This window comes from Temnothorax curvispinosus, unplaced genomic scaffold, assembly GCF_003070985.1.
Source record: "Temnothorax curvispinosus isolate PA1 unplaced genomic scaffold, ASM307098v1 QBEX01007608.1, whole genome shotgun sequence".
In the NCBI taxonomy this organism is placed as follows: domain Eukaryota; kingdom Metazoa; phylum Arthropoda; class Insecta; order Hymenoptera; family Formicidae; genus Temnothorax; species Temnothorax curvispinosus.
Genome location: NW_020217388.1, coordinates 58629 through 80154, shown reverse-complemented (window position 1 = coordinate 80154; position 21526 = coordinate 58629). Strand labels below are relative to the sequence as shown.

The following is a 21526-nucleotide window of genomic DNA, read 5'->3' as shown; positions in this document are numbered from 1 at the left end:
GAGAGAGAGAGAGAGAGAGAGAGAGAGAGAGAGAGAGAGAGAGAGAGAGAGAGAGAGAGAGAGAAAGAGTCGCGGCTCTCTCGTCTTGACTAATCGTTTTTTTATGACTGGTAAAATATCACCACCGACACGCACACCTGTACGTAAGGCATGCTCTCAATGGTGATGCTCCCGCTGACGCATACGAGAGCAAGAAGCAGAACGCGCTGCATTGGTTTCAAGGTTTCAATGATACCGTCGCTTCGGTTTCAATATTTTTGGGATCTCCGCCTTTCTTCGGCAATGATTTGCTTGCTGTTAGATCGAAGTCTCAAGACATTGAGAAGGAATCTTTGGCGGACTCGATGCCCGCTGTGAAACGAAAATTGCGCAGTTCTTTCCATTTCGTTAGTTGTGCCTGCATTCCCTTTTACTCACCTTTTTAGCATTTTAGCAACGAAAGCAACGCTTTTATCCGCGCCGATTTTTCGACCAGTGCCGATGGCGTAACACTCGTCATTTTCATCTCTCTTCCACACATATATACATACATACGCGTGCGCGCGGCACTTAATCTTTTATTTTTATCATATGTATTCCTTTTTTTACTTGTTGGAGCTGGAGAAAAGAGCGACCCTGGATTTCTGGGCGCTCACCTTTTCAGACTGTATGACAATGTAACACCTCCTACAATGTAAAACCCCTTTGAAGCCGGCGACCAAGTTAGTCGCCTTGTCTCCTGCGAAAGCACGTGACAAATGAAGGAACTGGAATACATTACGCGCCGTTTATTTTAAAAAAATATAGACTAATAAGAGGACGGTAGTATAAATGGGAAGACTGAACGTGCCGGATAAAGGAAAGTGGAGGAAGCCGTTGGTCACCGGAATTCAAATCGCGAGTTGTACTAAATCTTTCTCTTGAAAAACTAGAAAATTTATGCGTTATGTCTGAGCCATCAAGAGATAATAAATTCATTATTCAATCGTCGAGCTGTTTTTTGAAAGATGTATATTGACCAAAAAATCATAGAAATTTTTAATATTTTCAATATTATCCTTCCGTAGAATCGCTTTTTTAAACTAATTCAATTTAAAAGCAAACGCAATAATATCATATTTTTTTCTCACGATTGTGATGAGAAAATTTTCCGATTTACGTCTTACTTTCCGAAAATTTTCGGTTCCCTTTTAGAAGAGCTGTTTTATACTCGCGCGCAGGAACACGTTAAAATATGTAAAATATACCGCATCCCATGATGTCTCGTAAAAAGACGCGATAAAAATCGAACGATCCATTAAATGTTCTTCGTTCCGGTAATCGTTTAATCAACGTCGTAGGATCATAATCGTGCTCGTGGTAGCACTCCGCATCTCTCATGCTATAAAATCGGTATAAAGTCACATATAAAGGTCCCATTGCCAGCCTCCTAATTCCTACGGAATATATACCTGCTAAAGATCCGAATACCTATACTAAAGGCTACACTTCTATTGTATGAAGTAGGTACTCCGGATGTATGGATTTCTATTGAGTCCTGAAATTTCGGTTTCGGTTTTTTTCTTTTGGTCGGTTGAGTTTTGATTTTGGCTGACATAGCCTTGATTTATTTTCCACAGTTTTTCCAAATGTTTAAAAAATATTTTTATTTTATGTTTAGAAATTTTGTTATTATTGAAATAATATGATTGTATATGTGCATGTGTACAATGAGAGACAAAATTTTTTTAACGAAGTAAATACATTTACTTAAAATTATTTTCTTTGATTGAAGTATAAATATTCATTCTATTTAAATAAAAATATCTAATTCGAAATATCTATATACATGAAATGTGCATTATATTAAGTAAATAAGCTGTTAGGAGCTACCTGAACATGTAGTCTTTCTTAGGATTCCCATGAAAGTTTTAGTTTTTGGTTTTGGCCGAAATTGACATATATAATCAAATATTCGTTTTCGAATTTGGCTGAAATTAAAAAAGATTGCTCCGTCGGACTCTATTCTATTGTATAAAAGTCCGTGGATCAGGCAAATGTATATTCTCCAAAACGATCCTCCGTTGCTCGAATGACTAACAAAAGTGACAACTATGGCTCTTACGACGCAGTAGTTTTTACGAGTACAATGAAAAGGTATATCAGAAGACCACGGCATGATATATGTATATATATTAAATTTATTAATAAAAACGTTTCCAATGATACATCTATAAAGAGGGCTTTTTAGAATCGTGTGTTTGAATCGTAAAAGACAGGCGTTTTCAGAATTTACGTCTTTCAAGCGAAACAAATCTATTTTTATGCACTGGAAGCTTTATGAAGTACCATATCCTGATTGTTCTACGTTCTTCCGCGTCTCAAATTTACACCTGTTATAAACAAACAACAATCACGACAATGAGGCGCAGAAACTCATCAAGGAAAATGATATGCGAGCCGACGACTTTTGATCGTCGCGCTTGGAGACATCAACGCAAGCAAAAGAAGGGACATTAAGCTACGGAAAATGAAAATTCCCAAATATCGAGATATATTCGAATATTAATCTCCAAGCGGGTGAAAAAAAATCAAATTTCAAACGATGTTAACACGCTCTACCAAACTAACCGGCACCGCCGTAGCTGCCGCGACCCGAGAGGTACAGAGGAAAGAAAGGAAAAGAGGGAATGCGAGAGGAGAGAAAGAAAGCACGATGGTGGGAGGTGTCTTTGCCAGGGCAGAAGTGAGAGAAGGGAAGACGGAAGAGGAGAAAGAGAGAGAGAGAGACGGAGAGCGAGCGAGGTGTCCGAACAAATAGAAACGTTCTCTTCGCCCGGCTCGAGACTGCCCTGTGAGGTCGCCGGCTACATAGCGCTGTCGTGTAAACACGCGCTAACTGCCTCCTCTCGCCGACGCCGGCCGTCGTCTCCATCTCAGCCACCTCCGTCGCGCGTTCCAAGTTCCTACCTATCGCGCGACCACCGCGGCCGCCGCCGTCTCCACCGCCGTCTCCGCCGCCACTGCCACCATCGTCGCTGCCGATCTCGGTCGTGCCGCCGCGCCACGCCGCCCGTCTCTGCACCTCCATCACGACCGGTCGACCGTCTCGTCGAACTCGTAAACGACTCACTTTAGCGATCGCCTGGCCGAGGAGACCGTAACGCGACCGCGCGCCGCTCAGCCATTCGCTCTGAGTCTCTCGTCCCTGCACTGAGAAAAAAAATCGTTGATTCAAAGAAATATTATTTGATTTAACTAAATGCAGCGGTCACGGGCTGTCAAGCAAACATTTGTTAATTCAAAAAATATTATATTGAAATAAATTCAGAATTTCTTAATATTACTCACGTATATTTGATTTAAATATATTAATATTTGCATTAAACAAATCACTACAACTAAACGAGTTTAGTCAAATTAACGACATTTTTTTCTCAGTGTGGATGCTCCTCGGGCGATCGTACGCTGCCGTGACACCTGAAGCATTCCCCCGTTCCCCGTAGTACGATTGTCCTGATCCTCCATCGTGATCTCTCGCGATGCGATGGAACGTTTACTGGCGCTCAGCGCTGACGAACATTCCTCGTGCGAGCGTCTAGCGATCGCTATCGACGACTCGCGCTAATCGTGCGAACGGTAATGAACGAGGTACTTTACTCTTTCTGTATTTTAAACGTATATCTATAAAAGCATCTTAGCACCTTCCAAGTATCCACTAATGTTAACGATACGTGTTAAACCTTATAACTTTTCAATCGTTGCTACAACGTGCTGAAACTTTTCATCTTTCCGACAGCAAGGTGATTACATGACGATTCCTTTCTCCCTCTCTCTCTTTCTCTCTCTTTCTGCCTCTAACGAAGGAGGTCGAATTTCCTACGTTAGCAAACATATACCTCGATAAATTCTCATCGGACATACCGCGTCTTACGGCTCGCTCTCGTGAGAAACAAAGATGGCCGTTGATACGGCCATACGCGAGAAACGGTGCGTTTTGTGTGCCCGGTCGATTAGCGTTGCGGTGCGAGTTGTTTCGCTTCCTCGTTAATAAGAGAGCTTGTAGCTTCGCGTTTCCCTTCCTCCTACTCGTTCGCGCTTTCTTGTCCCCCTTCCCATCTTTTTTCACTATCGACTAATACGCGCGATTCGAGCCGCACGCATAATCTTCTCATGGCTGAACTCGAATAACTCCGCGGACACGGTAGACAATGCCTCCGCTGTTTTTGCGTGGGAGTATATTCTCTCGTTCCTGGACGCGCGCGAAATGTCGAGGCAGCTCTGTATTATACATAGATTATACGTGTGTGTACATACGCATGAACGCGAGAATCTCCTCGCGGCTTCGTCCGGCAATCACGGATATCAATCACGGCGACGACGCGGTGTCGTGCCACAGCTCACAGGTCGGATATCATTCGTGAAAGTTAATTGACTTCGCGCACGGCATTAATCTCATTAAACGGCCTATCCGCATACAATATGAAATCAAACTCGGTGAAGCCGAGGGGATGGGTATAAGAGATCTCGATCCCTCGGGCGAAAGGCATTAATACCCGTTACGATCCTCTCTCATGGCCGGCTCTCTCGCCAGGGCATACACAGCCGTATGCACGACGCGACGCGATACGATGCAACGAAGCGCGATTCGATCGTGCAGCCGTGTTTCTTCGCGCGCGCCCCACCATTCCGCTGTCCGCTTTCGGAGCCATCCGTCCCTTCATTATTTACGTCTTGATTTATTATAATCGAAGCGCGCTCACGTAGCTCCGTTTGATCCATACCGAGGTAAGACTCCCGTTTCTCTTTTTCTCGCCCTTTCTTTCTCCCTTTCCTTGCTTCTCCGCTCCTTCAACTCTCTCTCTCCTCCCTCGCTCTCTCATTCTCCTCCTCTCTCTCTCTCTCTCTTTCTCTCTCTCTCTCTCTCTCTTTTTCTCTTTCTCTTTCTCTCTTTGCTCGTTTGGAGACAGTCCTTCTTGCCTGTGCATTTCTCTTTCGTGCATATCGTTCGGCACGAGAGAGAGAAGGGAGGACTGAAAGAGTGGACCACGAACAAACGAATGCCACTTAGAAGCCGTATTTTATGTCAAACGTCGCCAGGTTAATCGATCCCGGCGCATCCTTTCGCACCGCGTAATTTTATCTCTCGTTCGTGCCGGGACAGGCGAAAACGACCGTGGATTTCTTGACTTGTATTAACCTTGTCCCTCAGTGACGTAGCTCATAAGCTCTGCGACATTGCCACCCTCGACGCGACTTGCAGCTTTTAGTTCGGGTGGTGAGAAACTTTGACACGCAATTCCAAGACTTTCGTTCACAGTATCGTTATTTGATTGAACTTGTTTTTTTTCGTGTCTTCAATCGACGTCTTCTATCTTACGTGAACGATTCCGCCACTCCGAGGAGACGACCATGCTAACTACGCTACTGTATACCGAATCAAATCATTGCCATTATATCTATAGGATTTTTTTATGACTGCCACACCTCCGAACATGTAGACAGAAGGATTCATCGCGACGACAGATAGCCAATATCAAGGTGTGGCTTCGCGCCGAAAGGATACGATCGCGCGCGCGGCCTTTATCGCGATATCTCGCAATCAAATTGAACCGGCTACCGAATTAAATTGCAAAACGCGGGTCGGGGCGTAAATCTTCGAACGTAAGCGTCTCGTTACGATCCTGTTGCGCGTCGACGCGCAGGTGTGAGAAAAAAAACGGACATTAGGAGCAACGACACTGGGGAGATATTAGCTGCCGGCGATACGTCATCCGGCGAATCGTCCGGACGCGATAATAAAACAAGAGCGGAGCGATAAGATGACTAACGCGTTGGTTAACGCGAATTTATATTAGCCACCACAGGTCGGAGGTTTATTATCTAAATTGAATTAGCGCGCGCTAACGCGCCGCGTGGATTTTTGCATCGCGGGATGCGGCAAAAAAATATGTGTTTTAAAAGCCAGGCTCTTTAAAAAGCTATATACCTACACACTCGGCGGATCGACGTGCCCCGATCGACAATTTCGTCATCGACCGCCAGCATATTTGCATCATATACGTTCTAGATTCGGACAATTTGTCGTCGTGCAAACGTTACTTTGTGCAAAGGCCGATCACGGACCGTGGTCGGCTACAGTCAGCCCGTGAAATTGTGCGCCCGACGTTTCGCCAATCGGTTTCTCTCCCGTCGACGTTTACGAGCGAATTAACCGCGAGTAACGAAGGGGTGCGACGGGCGCGAGGCGCGCTGCATTTCCGGTTCCCGTCTCGCCGCTCGTCTCGGAGAATCGAAGATAGGCGACGATATTTACGCTCGAATGTCAGGAATAATCAGAATGTTTTGTTAAAAAAATATTGTCATCATCAATGCATTCAGAAAAATTCATATAATTTGTTTGGTGTATCCATCTTTTGCCAAAAAATAATTAATAATAATAATTTAGCAGTGGTTACTTATATTTTCTTAATTCATTCAATTAAAATAATATAATTCCATTTACTAAATTACGTCTGAAAAAGTCCGTTTCTTCTCCGGCATAGAAGAGACGCTTCCGCGTTTCTCGATGAACAACATCTACGTCGCGGCATCGCATCGTTATAAATGCGCCACGATCGACCATTTCGCGATCGATTCCCACGTTCACGAGCAATCCGCGTGACCGCGACATAGATTATTTGATTTTATGTATTTTTTGAATTGGCAACCGCGAAAGAAGGAATCAACGTGACAGGGTTACAGAGTAAACCAGAGGCCCTTTCGGAACATTTAAAGGGTTTATGGGCCACGGATGGATGCGTTGGCCGCCCACAGAGGGCTTTCGAGCGGTCTCCGGCTTGAGAGGCAGAAAGATGTTGAGGCAGAGAGACGAAAACGAAAAGACGATAGAGCGAAGACCATGGGCAAGAGAGGGAGGGAGGAGAAGGATGGGAGGTGGAAGGGAGAAGTCAAAGTCAGTTGTCGGAGATTATTAGGCGGCCGACATAAAACGTGCTTAGGTGCGATTTAATATTTCCAGCTACGAGCATAAAATCCGACTCTATCGAGTCTCGCTCTTGGGAGAGAAAGAGAGAAAGAGAGAGAGGGAAAAAGAACGAAAGAGAGGACGCAAAGGGACCACGGAGTATTTCGTTTCTTACATTTCTTTGTTGACGCCGACATCATGGAGAGTCTACCGCCTCCTTCTCTCGTGTAAACTCTTATACTTCTTTCGTCGTAACGAGTCTTGATTATTCTTAGAGATTGTTTTCACAATTTCATTTCGGTGCGGCGTTCGCGTAGGAGGCTCGTGGAAATCCATTCACTAGCTTTTAATAGGTCGATTTCATTTTGTAATGGAAATATTGTACGGTAAGATCTGGTCGATGACCTCGTTCGGCTCGGACGTTAATAATTTGTCATTACTTCATGCACATATGTATACGATATTTCTCGAAAATCTAATTGTAACGTTTTTCAATTTAATGAAATAAACAAAAGACAAACGGGGAGAAAGAGCTATGAGATGGTAAGGACGCATCGTTGGAAAAACGTCAATGATCTCTCTCGGAAGCTTCGTTCGAGGCTAGATCCGTTCAAAGAAACGCGAGTGGATACGAACGGAACCTCATTCGGATTAGAGCTGTCCAAGGACAACGGATGGGTCTTTCTCTTCCCGCGAGGCGATATCGGTGGGATAAAGCCGATTGATTTCGCCCCTATAATGGGAATTCGCGAAGTGGATCCTCATCCACGTTATTTCGAGAAAGCGACTCCGGATAGTGTCAATCGGTTTTCGCCCCGTATTTTCTCGTTTCCCGCAAAAGCTAGCGGTTATATCCGCGTGGTATTTTTACGCCATTTATCAGTTTTATCTTATTTTTATTCGACTATCATTTACGGATACAACTACTGTTTGTAACCTAGAATCAATATCTTTGCAATTTCATGGAGTGTACTTTATTTTCTCGGAACCGTAGCACTTTCCGGAGGTTGCAATTATCGGGTCTCTCTCTCTCTCTCTCTCTCTCTCTCTCTCTCTCTCTCTCTCTCTTGGTTTCTCTTTTTCTCTTTTGATTGTTCCATTACATATAAATGTCTGAATGCGACGCCAACCAAAACACGAGCAAAAACGTATAAAAGACAGTCTTCCGCTAATCTGCACGATGTAACAGACATATCTCTCACATTTCTCTCCACAGTTTAGAAAAGCGCATTTTCTTACGTTTCTTTCCACCTTTTTAGGCTATCTTAAGGCTCTTGCACTGATTACCTAAAACCCATTTCATTTGTCAAACATACAGTTTTACTTTTGGACTGGCAGAGATCTTCTTCTTTATCAGTTCTTTATGCACACAGCTCCCACCTATCGTTTTTTACGTAACTTCTTAACGCCTTTATCGTCGTGTTTGTTTAGAATCCTTAAAGAATTCTTTTCCAAGGAGACAGTCCGTCGACATATGTCGCTTCGCGTCTTGGAGCGTGGAGCGATTTGAGATGCGACGCGATAACCGGCTCGCGGGTGGAGTTTACTGGGCGTAGCGAGAAGAGAGAGAGAGAGAGAGAAGGCCGGGCTTCTCTCGGGCCACTCTCGTTGTTCTGGACGTTACGGAGATTTTATAGGAGCGTAACGCACCAGCGGCATTGTACGCGCCGCTCGACGTCATAATGATTATAATTGCCTTTGCTATCTTTAATGTCCTGGAAGCGGGTAATGGTAGCGACTATTATGGCCGCTCGTATAACCCGCCGCCGATCTTGATATCCCTACTTAAAGTTCGCCATTTCCAACGTCCACCGGATATCTTCCTATGCTTATCGCCGGCGAATCGAGCCTCTGCCCCGATTTTCGTTCTCATCAAGCGCATTTTTCGCTGTCCGTTAAAGCTATTTATCGCCAACTTACGAGCGTCTTATATACTTTTATATTAATATTCTTTGATTATACGTACGCGTATATGCGCCTAAAACACTTTACATCCGAAAAAACTTCTACATAATAAAATTTCTTGTCGTCATAATTGCATCACACCACATTCGCGCTTTAACGATCTCTCAAATCCTTTGAAAGAGCAAATACGACCATCGGAGGAAACGAGCGATAAAATTTTTATCTCTCTTACGTTCGTCGTTCGAGCGAACCTGCCGCGGAATTTGCACGGTCGAACGAGCTGACGTGCCGAGGAATTATTTAATAATAATCCGATCACTTAAAGGAATCCCTCCCCCTCAAGGATATAGATTTTGGATATTTTCAAGTATATATATCTCGCGAGATTTCAATCTCTTACTTTGTCTTTTAATTATATTATAATAAGAGCGATAATTAATACTGAATTTTAAATTAAGACTCGCGAATACATATATTAATATATTAATTCTATCGCAATCCTAATGCAGGAGTCGGTTGTTAAATCAATAATTTAGCATTATCATTAGCGTAACGAGAGTGCCGGTGTATCCTCGCGCGATGTCATTTTTTTTTCATGGCCGTCCCTACGCTATTATCCGGTATCTCGATCTCGAAACTCGAAAGGAAAAGTCGGAGCGCATTACGTAAGGCTGCGCCCGCTTCCGTTCGCTTCGAGACGCACCCTTAAAAAGGGTTTACGGCAGGAAGTTGATCCCTTGCGTTCGCAGGGGCGGATGCGACGCGACGGCGTATCGCCCGCACGAAGCTTTTCAAAGTACACGGACCCACGGCCAATTACGTAATTAAGATAATAAGTCGGCGAGGTGTAGGTCCAGGCTTGACGTTCTCTTTCCCCTCTCTCCCTCCTTCGAGGCTTGGCGGGTATGGAAATTTCAGAAATTATTATTATCCGTTTCAGGGAATCGTGTGATATATTGTTAAAAATATCGTAATATTGTATGTTGTATATACAGAGTGAGTTTTATTTCATGTGCCAATTATCTTCGTCAATTATCTCAGAAAATATTAGTTTATTGGAAAAATGTTTCAGATAAAAGTTGGAGAGTTCGAAGGGGGCCAATAGACGATCTTATATTTTGGGTCCGGGGCCCGTGTTGAGCCTAGTAGGGCTCAAGTCAAACTTTTTAAATAAAGGGCCCCCATTTTTTATTGTATCCTCTTTTTCCACTAATTTAAACATTTTTTGTCTGAAACATTTTTTTATTTGCCTTTTTGAGATATTTAAAGAAAAAGTTGCAAAGTTTTCCTTGAATATCTCAAAAAGTATAAGGCAAATACAAAATTTTTCAGACAAAAGTTGTTCAAATTAATTAGTAAAAAAAGATGATACAATAAAAAATGGGGGTTTTTATTTAAAAGTTTGACTTGGGAGGCCCAACACGGGCCCCGGATTTAAAATAAGATCGCTTATTGGCCTTCTCTGAACCCTTCAACTTTTATATCTGAAACGTTTTTCCAATAAACCAATACTTTCAGAGATAATTGGTAGAGATAATTATTACACGACATAAAACACCCTGGATAACGTACAAGAGATTTTTGTTTGCAATAACGACATGAATACCTATTTCTATATTTATTACTACAATATTTCACGTTATGAGAACAAAGTAATCGACGCTCTTTATCCTTCAACCGGAAGAAAGCGAACTATCTCAATCTCTGACGCGGTGGAAAAAGTCGCGCATCGATAATCGTTGCTCGTAAAGCTAGCGACGTGTGCCGCGCTAAGTGCTTGTGAGAGAGAGAGAGAGAAAGAGAGAGAGAGAAAGAGAGAGCTCTTCTTGCTCTCCACATTCGTCTCGTCTATCGCGTTTCGCGTCTCGAGGTCGTAAAATTCATCGCGCGATGGTCAAGAGGCCAGAACGAAGAAGAGTTAGAAATCGGTTCGACGAGATCTTTAACGTCGGGAAGAGCGCAATTCGTGACACATTTGTCGTAAGTGTCCCACTTCTTTTCAACCGTATTAATATTCAACGAGAATATTAATATTCTTCAGTGAGCTGAAAGTCAAATTTGCGAATTGACCATCTATATTTATTGTAGCTCGCAATCAGTAAAATAAAATCGCAAACGTCTTAGGGCTCTAATTTATGAACGAATCCACGAGTCTTGACGTTAAGAGAAGATGATTAAAATTCGTTGATTAAAATTTTCAAGGAATCGCTCTGTTCATCGAACGCGATCATTACCGGACATTCTTGCGGGACGCACTCTGTGTGCATACACCTCGGTCGCATATAATCACGGCATCTTCGAGTCCGTTAACGTTACTAAGCGCGCGTACATCGATCATCGGCAAAGTTGGCTCTTCCCCGTGGTTGCCCGGGACGAAAGTCGTCCGATCAACCGGCGGTCGTATCAGGAATTATTATTCACCCGGCCGTCAGTGGATGAGAGAAGGAGAGGGCGGGGCTGCCGGCGCATGCATCATCGAGAGCAAATTCCGTTGCCCCGTCTTTATTTTACCACGGTAGTGAGGTATACACACGGTATACACACGGGCGGCATGTAAGGATACGAGCGAGCGAAAGAGAGAGAAAGAGAGAGAGAGAGAGAGAGAGAGAGAGCTGCTCTTTTCCCCTGATCCTCACGTGGCCGCCGTCAGTCCGCTTAACTGTAGATCAATCAATATACCTCGCTTGAACCCTCAGCCTCTATGCACCGTCCCCTCCTCCCTTGCCTTTTACTTCGTCCTCTCCCTCTGGCTGCCCCTAACGAGCTCATCGCTCGTGTAGCCAAAGAAAAAACACGAGAAAGTAGTACAAAATGGCCCTTGAGAAATGCTGTTCGTCCATCCGTTCGTTTCTTCGTTCCTTCGTACCTACGATACGCTCCTACGTCGCTTCGTCTCATCAAGGATGGCGGACGAAATCGACTGGAGGGAGAGCGAAGGGGTTGTCGCGAAAATTAAGTAAGGAGTGAGAATAAATGTCCCTCTCTCTCTCTCTCTCTCTCTCTCTCTCTCTTTCTCTCTCTTTCTCTCTCTTTCATCGATTAACTTGGATTAACGATCTACTGCACGTGGTAGCGATTGCCAGGCACCTGCCACTGTACGCGCGAGAAACCGCCCGTTCTACACAGCTGTACAAGCGCGTCGCGTCGCGTCGCGTCGTGCGTGCATACTGCACATATTTCGTTTTGTCGCCATACATCTCGTGCGCGCAGCATTTTTTCCCGTGACAAGCGTCGACATTTACGTCTTCACATGGACGTTGTGGTTTGACGTATTACTTAACATTTCTGCATCGCATATCGAGCAAGCATAATCTCTCATTAATTATAGATATCGTCGCTAATAAAATCCGAAAACCGTGAGATAGAATTCGGATGGTTAGTTTGACTATAGACAGTTAATTACCTTTTCACATTAAAATAAATACTTGATTTAGATATAAAAATATTTTAATATAAAGAAAAAAATGTGAAAAAACTTTGTACAATTAAATGAACGGGTATTGAGTATCGATTGAGGTTCGAGCGAGAATAATATATCGCGCTTTTGCAATTACTTTTGTTTTATTGTTACTTTCATAATCCGCGGGCAGTCTAGGCGGGGAAAACTAGATGGGATAGACGGTGAGCGTAAGGCGGCGTATTAATTATTATTCGCCCTTGGGGCGAGATAGTGTTGCGAAACACCGCGCGATTAGTTGAATGAAATTTATCGTCGCGGCAAACGTGCGGAGTCGAGTCGAGTCATGTTGAATTGCGAAGAGCGGAAAGCGTCGGAAGAGGAAAAGGAACAAGCCCGTAGTTGCTTGTCGAATGGAGCGTTTAAGGGATGTAGAAAGCGCCAGAGAAAAAGAGGATATAAGGAGAGACACTAGGAGAAGAGAAAGCGAGGGTGTACGGGGCTCATATTATAAAAGCAATTAGGAGGTCTCAGATTAGATATAGCACATCGTACATAACAAATATGATAATACGGGCCGCGCCAGCCCGAAGGGGGTTTGGCTTTCGTACGGTCTCGGCGAGGGTTTCGGGTTATGAGGCAGGTTAAACGGAATCATTAATAATCGGAACTAACTAATCTGCCTGTCGCTATGAGCACACTTGTTTCACTCCTGTTTTTATTACCACGCCGCGAGGTAACGTTTTATTCTCCCGATCGGGACGGCGAGGAGAGCATTGCGAGGGGGGGGGGGAGGAAAGTATTTGCGCGATTACAAATGCGCGCGCGACACAAAAATGTTGATTGTCGGTTAATTACATCGAATTGTACTAGCCGTACAATCGACAAAAAGTTCCTGTCGCGTATGCTCTTCAATTATAGGTGTAATTTGATAATGCTACACCGCGTGGAATGGAGATGAATTCATCATCGTGCGCAAGATGTCCCGTCGTTACATCGATGTCTAATTTCCGTAAATATCGCGCTAGAAAGAGCCGTCAGTGGCAGGACTCGTACATACATCGAAATGTATTTATTTGTTTTGTATACATTACGACGAGATTTATTTATTTTTATTTCTTTCTGTTTCAGTTGTACGAGCTGGACGATTCCGCCGAACGGAAGGCATTCCTCGACAACCTCTTCAGTTTCATGCAGAATAGAGGTGAGTCTATCACTGAATAATAATTACCCCGATGTATTCGATGAAGCGATCCAACGTGAAAATAATGCGTGATGCTTGGTACGATGCCTGTGAAAAAAATTAACAAAATAACATAATGGAGTTTATATTACAAACATTGATTGTTCCCGTGGCGCGTTTACAAGAGAGAGAGAGAGAGAGAGAGGACTCTTCCACTGATAAAAATTTTCTCAACGAGCCTCTCTACGAGATTCTTTCGTTACTTGCCAACTTTGCGGAGACGAGAATACACCGCGAATGTTTTGCAGGTTCAAAAGTAAGAAGATGCGCGTTCTATTCACACACACATTCGTACATCCATAATTTATATTTAACTCATACTCCGTCATACATTTTGTCATGATCACGCGCTACTCCTATACCGTGTCGCATCTTTTAGAAAAATACGCCTGAGACACTTGGAACTCGATTAAAAGAAGCTTGAAAGAGTAGGCGGGGAAGACGTATTCTTCAAAGAAGACGTAATATTCCGCAAATTTGTTTAGATCCGCCGCCGTTTGAATTTGTCGACCGTTGAGAAAGATACACACATGCGTGACTGGCGCGACCCGCATCTCGTTTCCTGCACACGTGGATTTTCGTAGCCGGTACGTCCAACCGCGCGTCGTAAACGTCCACGTGGTTAAAAGGTTCGATAACACGTTGCATCTGCTTGGCCACCGAAAGCACCGAAATTAGAATCGACGAGCGTACAGCGGAACAACGCCCGTGAAATCGCACATTTTCTCACGCGCGCGCTTCCGCGCGATTAGCGTATATGTATACGCGCGTTTTTCACCCCCACGACAGAGACGGGAGTCGAACGACTCGAGAATATCGTAATTAGCGCAGTCGCGACTCCTCGCGCTTTAGCGCTATCCTACGCCGCCGGTGAAACTTTTTTTAACGGTTACAGAAGGGAGATTGATCCGCGGCGAATCGCGGCGACCGAGCGTTAGACGATGAACCGGAAACGTCGGGCTCTAATTATAAACATGGCGACTCGTCCATCAATCAAGCCCGCCAGTGATGCGTCAGTGCCTTTCTGTTCTTTTCCCTCTTTTTCTCTGTCTTTCATTCTCCCTCCATCGTTTCTCTACGAACTTTGTGGCGCAACTTTGAGTCCGAGAGACGATGCTATTATTATGCCTCTACCTCCCTAGCGATAATTAGAGTAGATTGGATCAACATATCCGTCTGTCTCTTTCCAGTCGTCCCTCCGTCGAGCGTCGGTATTTTACGAACGGTAATTTGGTACGATAAAGAGCTGCTAAGGTGCTAAATGATCGTTCGGAAAGTGATAACGCCTGGCATTGACAGACTCTTATGTAACGCGTGAAACCTGATCAACTTTAGTTGCGTCATCGGATTCGAAAAATATCGATAGGATTTTCAATGCAAAAATTTCAAGAGGTAACAAAATTGGGAATGTATAAACGATAGGATCGATCGAGCGTGATGATCGCGACCGTGAAGCAACGAATAGCGTCGTTTATTTTGCGGGTTATTATACTTCATGAATGATAATAACGAGTCGACGATCATAAATTCTCGAGGAGATCAATGCCGATTGATCTTTCGATTCGCTCGTAACGCGGTTCGATTAAAATCGCGGCGAAGAAAAAGGGAAAAAAAGAAGAAGAGAAAAAGGGGGGAAGGAGGTATCGAGCGGGCCGCGTATCTCGATGTCTCGCGGGTAAAAGCTCGGGCCCACGAAGAACGTGGGCAAGGACCCGGGTCGGGTCCCGGGACCGGGCCCTCCCGCGGGCTGCGTTATTGTGCCCGACGCGCCGCTGCCCCACGCACGCAATAATTCAACACTAACGTAACGCATAACACCTTACTACGTCCGTAGATATAAAAGACCATTCATCATATTCGGGTATATTAGTCCAGCCACCACCAATTTGTGTTTGCTATCATCGCGCGCTACGGCTAGGCGCTCGGCTTTTTAGATATACAAACGCGCGGACAAATTAGCCGATTATCGCTTCTGACAGCGGTAGTCCGCATCTTCTTTCCACGTGCGACAACTTCGTGCGCATTCCTAAAAAAGTGACTTTTTCTATCATATGTTATTTGCACCGGGATTTTTTTTTTTTTTTTTTAAGGAAAATTTTATCAGTTATAACGAAATAATTATTTATATATACTTCCGTATAAAAGCTTGTTATTTTATATGCGTTTAAGGCAAGTACCATGTACGTTTTGGCCAACTAACCGAGATGCTTATTTAGATGAAAAAAATCATTCGGCGGAACGACGAAGACAAATGGGTTTCTTCACAATTTGAACACTGCAAAATGTCATCGCTTAGTTTAAAGAGATTGATAAATAAGTCGATACATTGTAGTGCTTTTCAACAGAACAAACGCGATACTCTATTTCGTTGTATCTTTTCTATGCTACTATATTTTCTATCTATTATATAGATAACGCTCACGAGAGAGATAATAGGATTATTCATCGATAATACGTATCTATCGGAATAATAAACATAAGTCTGTATAAATTATCAACTTCACGAGAATAATTTAGATTGCATTCTAATTGATAAGATAATTATATTTCCTGTTTGTATACGTTTGTATACGTGTGTGTGTGTGTGTGTGTGTGTGTGTGTGTGAGACAAAAATGATATATGAGGAATAAAGGAGGCCGTATAAAAAAAAAGTATAAAGCCAATGCCGCGCGGAATTTTATATTAGCATCGTATTTATTTTATACTTTGTATAACACACGCGGGAACTTCTTTTCGGGGAACTTATATCTTTTAATGCCCTTTAAATCCGACGTGGTAATAGATATTACTAAGGTCGTTTCACAACAAGATGTCCCACCCGTTTCGAACCCGCCGCCGCGACGAGGTATTCGGTATTCGTATATCAAAAGCGCCGACGAGGCACGCGGAACGCACAAATTCGCGCAAGCGGAACATAATTTACTTCGATATTGCCGCCGAATAGCGGAGAGAACCGGTTCAAGAGAGGACTGCGTAACTCTTGAACGATCCAGAAAATTTTCTGACGGGGGACACCGCGGATTATTCGATCAATCTTACGAGCAACATTGAATGAGATAAATAAGAGACAAGGGCAATGACATACGTGCAAATTGTGATTGAAATAGATTAATTAATTGTATTAATATTAATTATACTTTGAAATTTATACTTTTCGCGTTTGCAGGATAATTCTTAACCTTTCATCTGTATACGTTCTTTTTACGTGGGTCTGTTACATTTGATGCTATTTTTCCTTACTTTAAAATATTTTAAAAAATCTGAAAAAATTCACAAAACGTCTGTCTATATTGTAATTGACGGTTTTGTAGTCATTTTGATAAACATCGTTTATTTAATATTTTTTGGCAGGCTTGCAAGTTTTACAGTTATCATTCTGGCTCGGACGTCGTAGACCACTCACATATATAGGGTTAATATTTTAAGAATAAATTTAGTCTAAAATAAGAAAAGAAGTATTACACAAACGTAGGTCGGTTTAGGCTTTATTTTTCGTGATATAGTAAATTAAGTTACAGTGAATTAATAATGTTCAAAAAGTTTTGTTTTCCTCTGTAAAGCAGTGTCTATACTGAAAGAAACGGTTTTACTGAAGTATCTAAAAATTTAGCTAGATACAGATCTGAAAGTAATTTTGTTGCACCATAAAAATAATTATGTAGAACACTCAAACTGATTGCTAAAATGTTAAAATTTTTTACAGCATTATCATTATACTTCACCGACCTACTATAATTATTTTACTGGTGCAACAAAATTATTTTCAGATCTGTATCTAGTTAAATTTTTAGATATTTTAGCAAAACCGTTCTTTCCGTGTACACAATGAGAATTAAGGCATAAAATTTAAGAGCCTTAAACCGTAAGAAATTGACCAATCACAGTCGAGTATTCTTCTCACATTCGACTGTGATTGGTCAATTTTTTACGGCTTAAGGCTTAAATCTTACGCCTTAAATTCTCATTGTATTATGCGTGCTACGGCACATTAAAGCCAAAATAAAGGATTTTGACACGTCAGGTCACATCGAAATCCATGAGGCTTTCCTTTTCACCACTCTTCTGTCACTTTTTCTTTCGCAGCTGGTGTGCGCGAAAACTGGACTTCGCGCGCTACGATTCGCGCGAGGAACATTCTTTATTTATCGCACATATTGCTAACTCCGCTCCGAAAGACCGACCGTTATAAATCCCAACCCATTTAATATGCAAATCTCCGACACCTCCGACAGCCCGAGGTCCGCACATTTGCTTTCTTTTTTTTTTCTTTTCCAACACACGAACGAGTTTCAATCGCCGATGTAATTCATACTCGTGGCGGACGACTGCGCGAGTGGTGCCATTCTCTTCGTCGAATACGTTATTATCTTTACTTCCCTCTCTGTCGCTTCTTCTCGACTTGCCGTTCACATATTATATTCATGTATATTTGCACTGCCGCAAAATATGTACAGAGATAAAAGAATGTAAAAAGATTCTACAAATCAAAGGCGATATCGTCTTTTTCGCATTAAATATTCACAGGAATTAATTCGCTAACGCCATATGTATTTCAATGTACGAGATGACGACACAGATAATTTTCTTAAAATTAAGATAGGTACATCTTTAGTATACAATAAGAGAAATCCAGCATTTTATGCGCGTATGTACGAGAGGGAGAAAAGGTAACGATGTAATACGAGAAAATATGAACGTTAAAATAAGGCAGTGACTATTTCTTTTTGTTTCATCGACGCATGTAAAAAGTGCTCAATCGAAAGGATGCATTCGAGTGAGTTGATCGCACGGCGTTCGCATGCACGTCGCCGAGTCTAAAAGTGCGTTAGTTTGCAAGTGCGGACTGCGGAGCTGCAATGCTGCATCGCGTTACGGCCCGGCCGGGCCGGTTCAAGAAAAATGCCTTTTTACTCGGCATTAACGCGGAGAACACGTGTTCGGCACGAACACTTTTCGCTACACACTTGTGAACACGCACCGCGTACGTGACGTCTGCATACACAAGATATTACATAGGTTTTCATAGGTGCGCTCTCGTCCTCTGATTTTTTTTCTTCCTTTCCCTCCCGGGAAAGGGTACAGTACACGTCGCGGCGGCGGCGTCTCGTCGCTCGTCGCTTCGCCGGGCTTGAACTCCAGGCTAAACGCTCCGCCGCGTTTCGCAGTTTCGACCGTAGATTAGGGAGGGAGTCGGAAAGGGTAAATATATAGGAATCACCATGAAATTGAGCAGCCCGCCGAGCGAAATCCACGCTTAATAGTTATCGTGCCGCGCAGCCGTTACTTTTACTACCTTTTAGTACCTTCTGTTCATTTGGCATGCGCCTCGTCCACGCGGATTCGCGCATACTTAGTGCATCGCACGTCTTACATGCGAATAAGTCTCTCTCGAGTCCCGCGTCCCCCGCGCGCGCGCGCATAGAACATATTTTTCCATTGTGCAACTAAAGGAGAGAGACGACGGTGATTCGCCGGCGAGCTGACACACGAACGCACGATTCGCCGTCCCCCGTTTCCCTCCCATTTTCTTATTATTCGATATTTTGTGCCGGGAGCACGTTCGTATGCCGTTACTCGGTAACTGCACGCCGTCACGGCATATTGCAACTAGTTTGAATGTTTGACTTTGCCTTGCAACAGCGAAAGCAACGTTCCTTCGCGAAAATAGTTGTTTCTCCTCTCTTTTGCGCGCGGCTCCCGCCACCCCCACCCCTTCCCCCTCGCCTGCGGTACCGTGTGCTTGGCACCGATGGCCTTGGTTATTCCCAATGCAAATTAGATAACGACCGACGCTATTGGAAATTTGTTAAATCAGTTTACGTGCGAATCAGCTTCTCGAAAGGCGATGATGCGCTTCTTATCGAACGATCGCTATATCTCGTTAATCCTTTGAGCAGAACGAACATATTAGGTGGTTCCAAAAGTCCTTTTCGTTCTTTCACTAGAAATTAATACAAAATTTTAAATGTGTTATACATAAAAGTATACATAAAAGACTCATAATGTTATTTTTTAAATGTTTTTTTAATGTTTTTGAATGATTTAAAAAAAATACTGATTGAGATAAATTTTAATGTCATTGAAGGAGCCGAATTTTTTATGACAAAAAAATTTTTTAAAGAAAGGAGCAAGTAATAGTCAGAATGAGCGAAATCCGGGGAGTAAGGAGGATGGGATAGAAAATCACAACCAAACGGCAGCGATTGGTTCCAATTACCGACCGGTCAAAGAAATACGCCAAATTTCTCTTCTGGTTCTTCATCTTTCGGAACGCACCGCTGCAGGAGACCAGGAAGGACACATTTTTTAATGTACCAACGTATTGTCGGGAAGTTAAGGTGAACGAACACCAAAATATCGAAGAGCAGACCGATCTATACGTTCGCTTTTCATTGTTGCTAGCAAAGTCATGCGCGTGAATCAGGAAAAGAACTTTTGGGACAGCCTAATACATTTACGTTTTTAATTCTGCGGCAAAGCAGCACTGATATTAACTTACAAATAAAAAATAATATGACGAACGAGACTACTTGCAATCTGATTTTAAAAGTGAGTGATTTTAAATGGTAAAACTCACTCCGGATGGTCGGCTACCGCAACGAAAACTCAAAGGATTTACATAGCGCGACGAACGATGTCGCGGGGGGAAAATGTTACCGCTAACATCCTACAGATTTCAAGGAACTTGGCGCGTTATTCACGACGGGCTTTTATTATGTAATAAATATCAAAATTCATACGCGTTACAACCTTTACCGAGAATCGATCTTCAGCCGGTCCAAAGGGACGCCTATAAAATCGTCGGAGCAAGGCGCGTCCCGGGTCGAAAAGGCAAAGCGGATATGTTCACTTGGGAAAATGTGGAATCGCGTGAGGGCGCGAGGTTCGGTCGATTAAATCGACGGAATCTAGACGCGCGCAGCTCAGACGGGCGTTATACGCGAGATTACCGCGGTCCCTCTCCTTACCTCTTTAACACCTCCGTTTATACCTCTATTTGTATCTCGCACCCGCTCCAATGTCGTTTTATCGTCTTTACGACCTTGTCGAGCAAATCGACGAGCCGGTGTCGACATCCAAGCAACGACGATGACCGGAGAAAGAGAGAAAGACATGGAGAAGGAGAAAGAAAGGGAGGGAGAGAGACAGAGAGAAAGAGAGAGTCAATCCATGCACCCTGTCCATAAACAGTCGGTCTCGGATACCTCTATAAAACGAAATAAAGTCCCTATAGCCCGTGCCCGTGTATCGAATACCGGAGGACGGGTATTGTTCGTGCACGGGTGATGGATTTCATCTCTGACGGATACCCTCGACCCGTAAACCCCAGACCCTGCTTTTCTTCAAAGCGCCACCATGGAGCCAGTACAGATAGATTTGAGGCTTTTTTTTCAATAGACCTCCTTCGATGAAGTCCTTTCTTGGTCGTCGAAAATCGCCCGCCCGCCGCTTTCGGAAGGTCTAATACCCGGGGGGGAGGGGGATTATTCGGATTAGAGGCCACTTTTCTCTGCATCTCTACAGGTACCACTCGCACTCGACAAGAAGGAAACACAGTACCACCGATGGACAGACTTTATATCCGATCTAAGCGATCGAAAACGGTTGCAATTTTTATACGTACGTTCGAGTAAATCGAATCGCGAATAGTAGAAGGTACCGCTGCTAAGGGCCGTCCCATCAGTATTATTTTTTAATAGCAGTTGCGCAAAGTGTAGTTCAACCGCCCTACCGATTAACCGTTCACCTGTTTTCTCGATAAACCTTTCGTGACCGTCGTATCCGCCGTTCGTGGAAGTAACGTGATTAAGTTTTCTTATCGAATTTGAAGGATAGTTTATCGCATTTTAGCGCTAATTGGGTCCGCTAATGTATCATCTTGGAAATAATAGAAAAAATAGAGGTAAAAAAGTAGAATTTTTAATAATAAAAAATAAAAATTTATTGCCTTGTGCAAATAACCCATGCAAATATGTATCTGTACAAATATGTGTATAAATACATATACAAATTGTATTTTAATTCTCATCATATATATATATATACGTATATATG

At 43.2% G+C, this 21526-nt stretch overlaps 1 protein-coding gene across 2 annotated transcripts in view; it reads left to right on the top strand.

The window, feature by feature from the left end:
- Positions 1 to 21526, top strand: part of LOC112457202 (protein dead ringer) — a 112345-nt gene that overhangs the window by 72878 nt on the left and 17941 nt on the right. For both annotated transcript variants that reach the window (XM_025020132.1, XM_025020130.1), the window contains exon 4: positions 13359 to 13431. In XM_025020132.1, coding sequence (XP_024875900.1) covers positions 13359 to 13431 — 73 coding nt within the window. The remainder of the gene's footprint in view (positions 1 to 13358; positions 13432 to 21526) is intronic.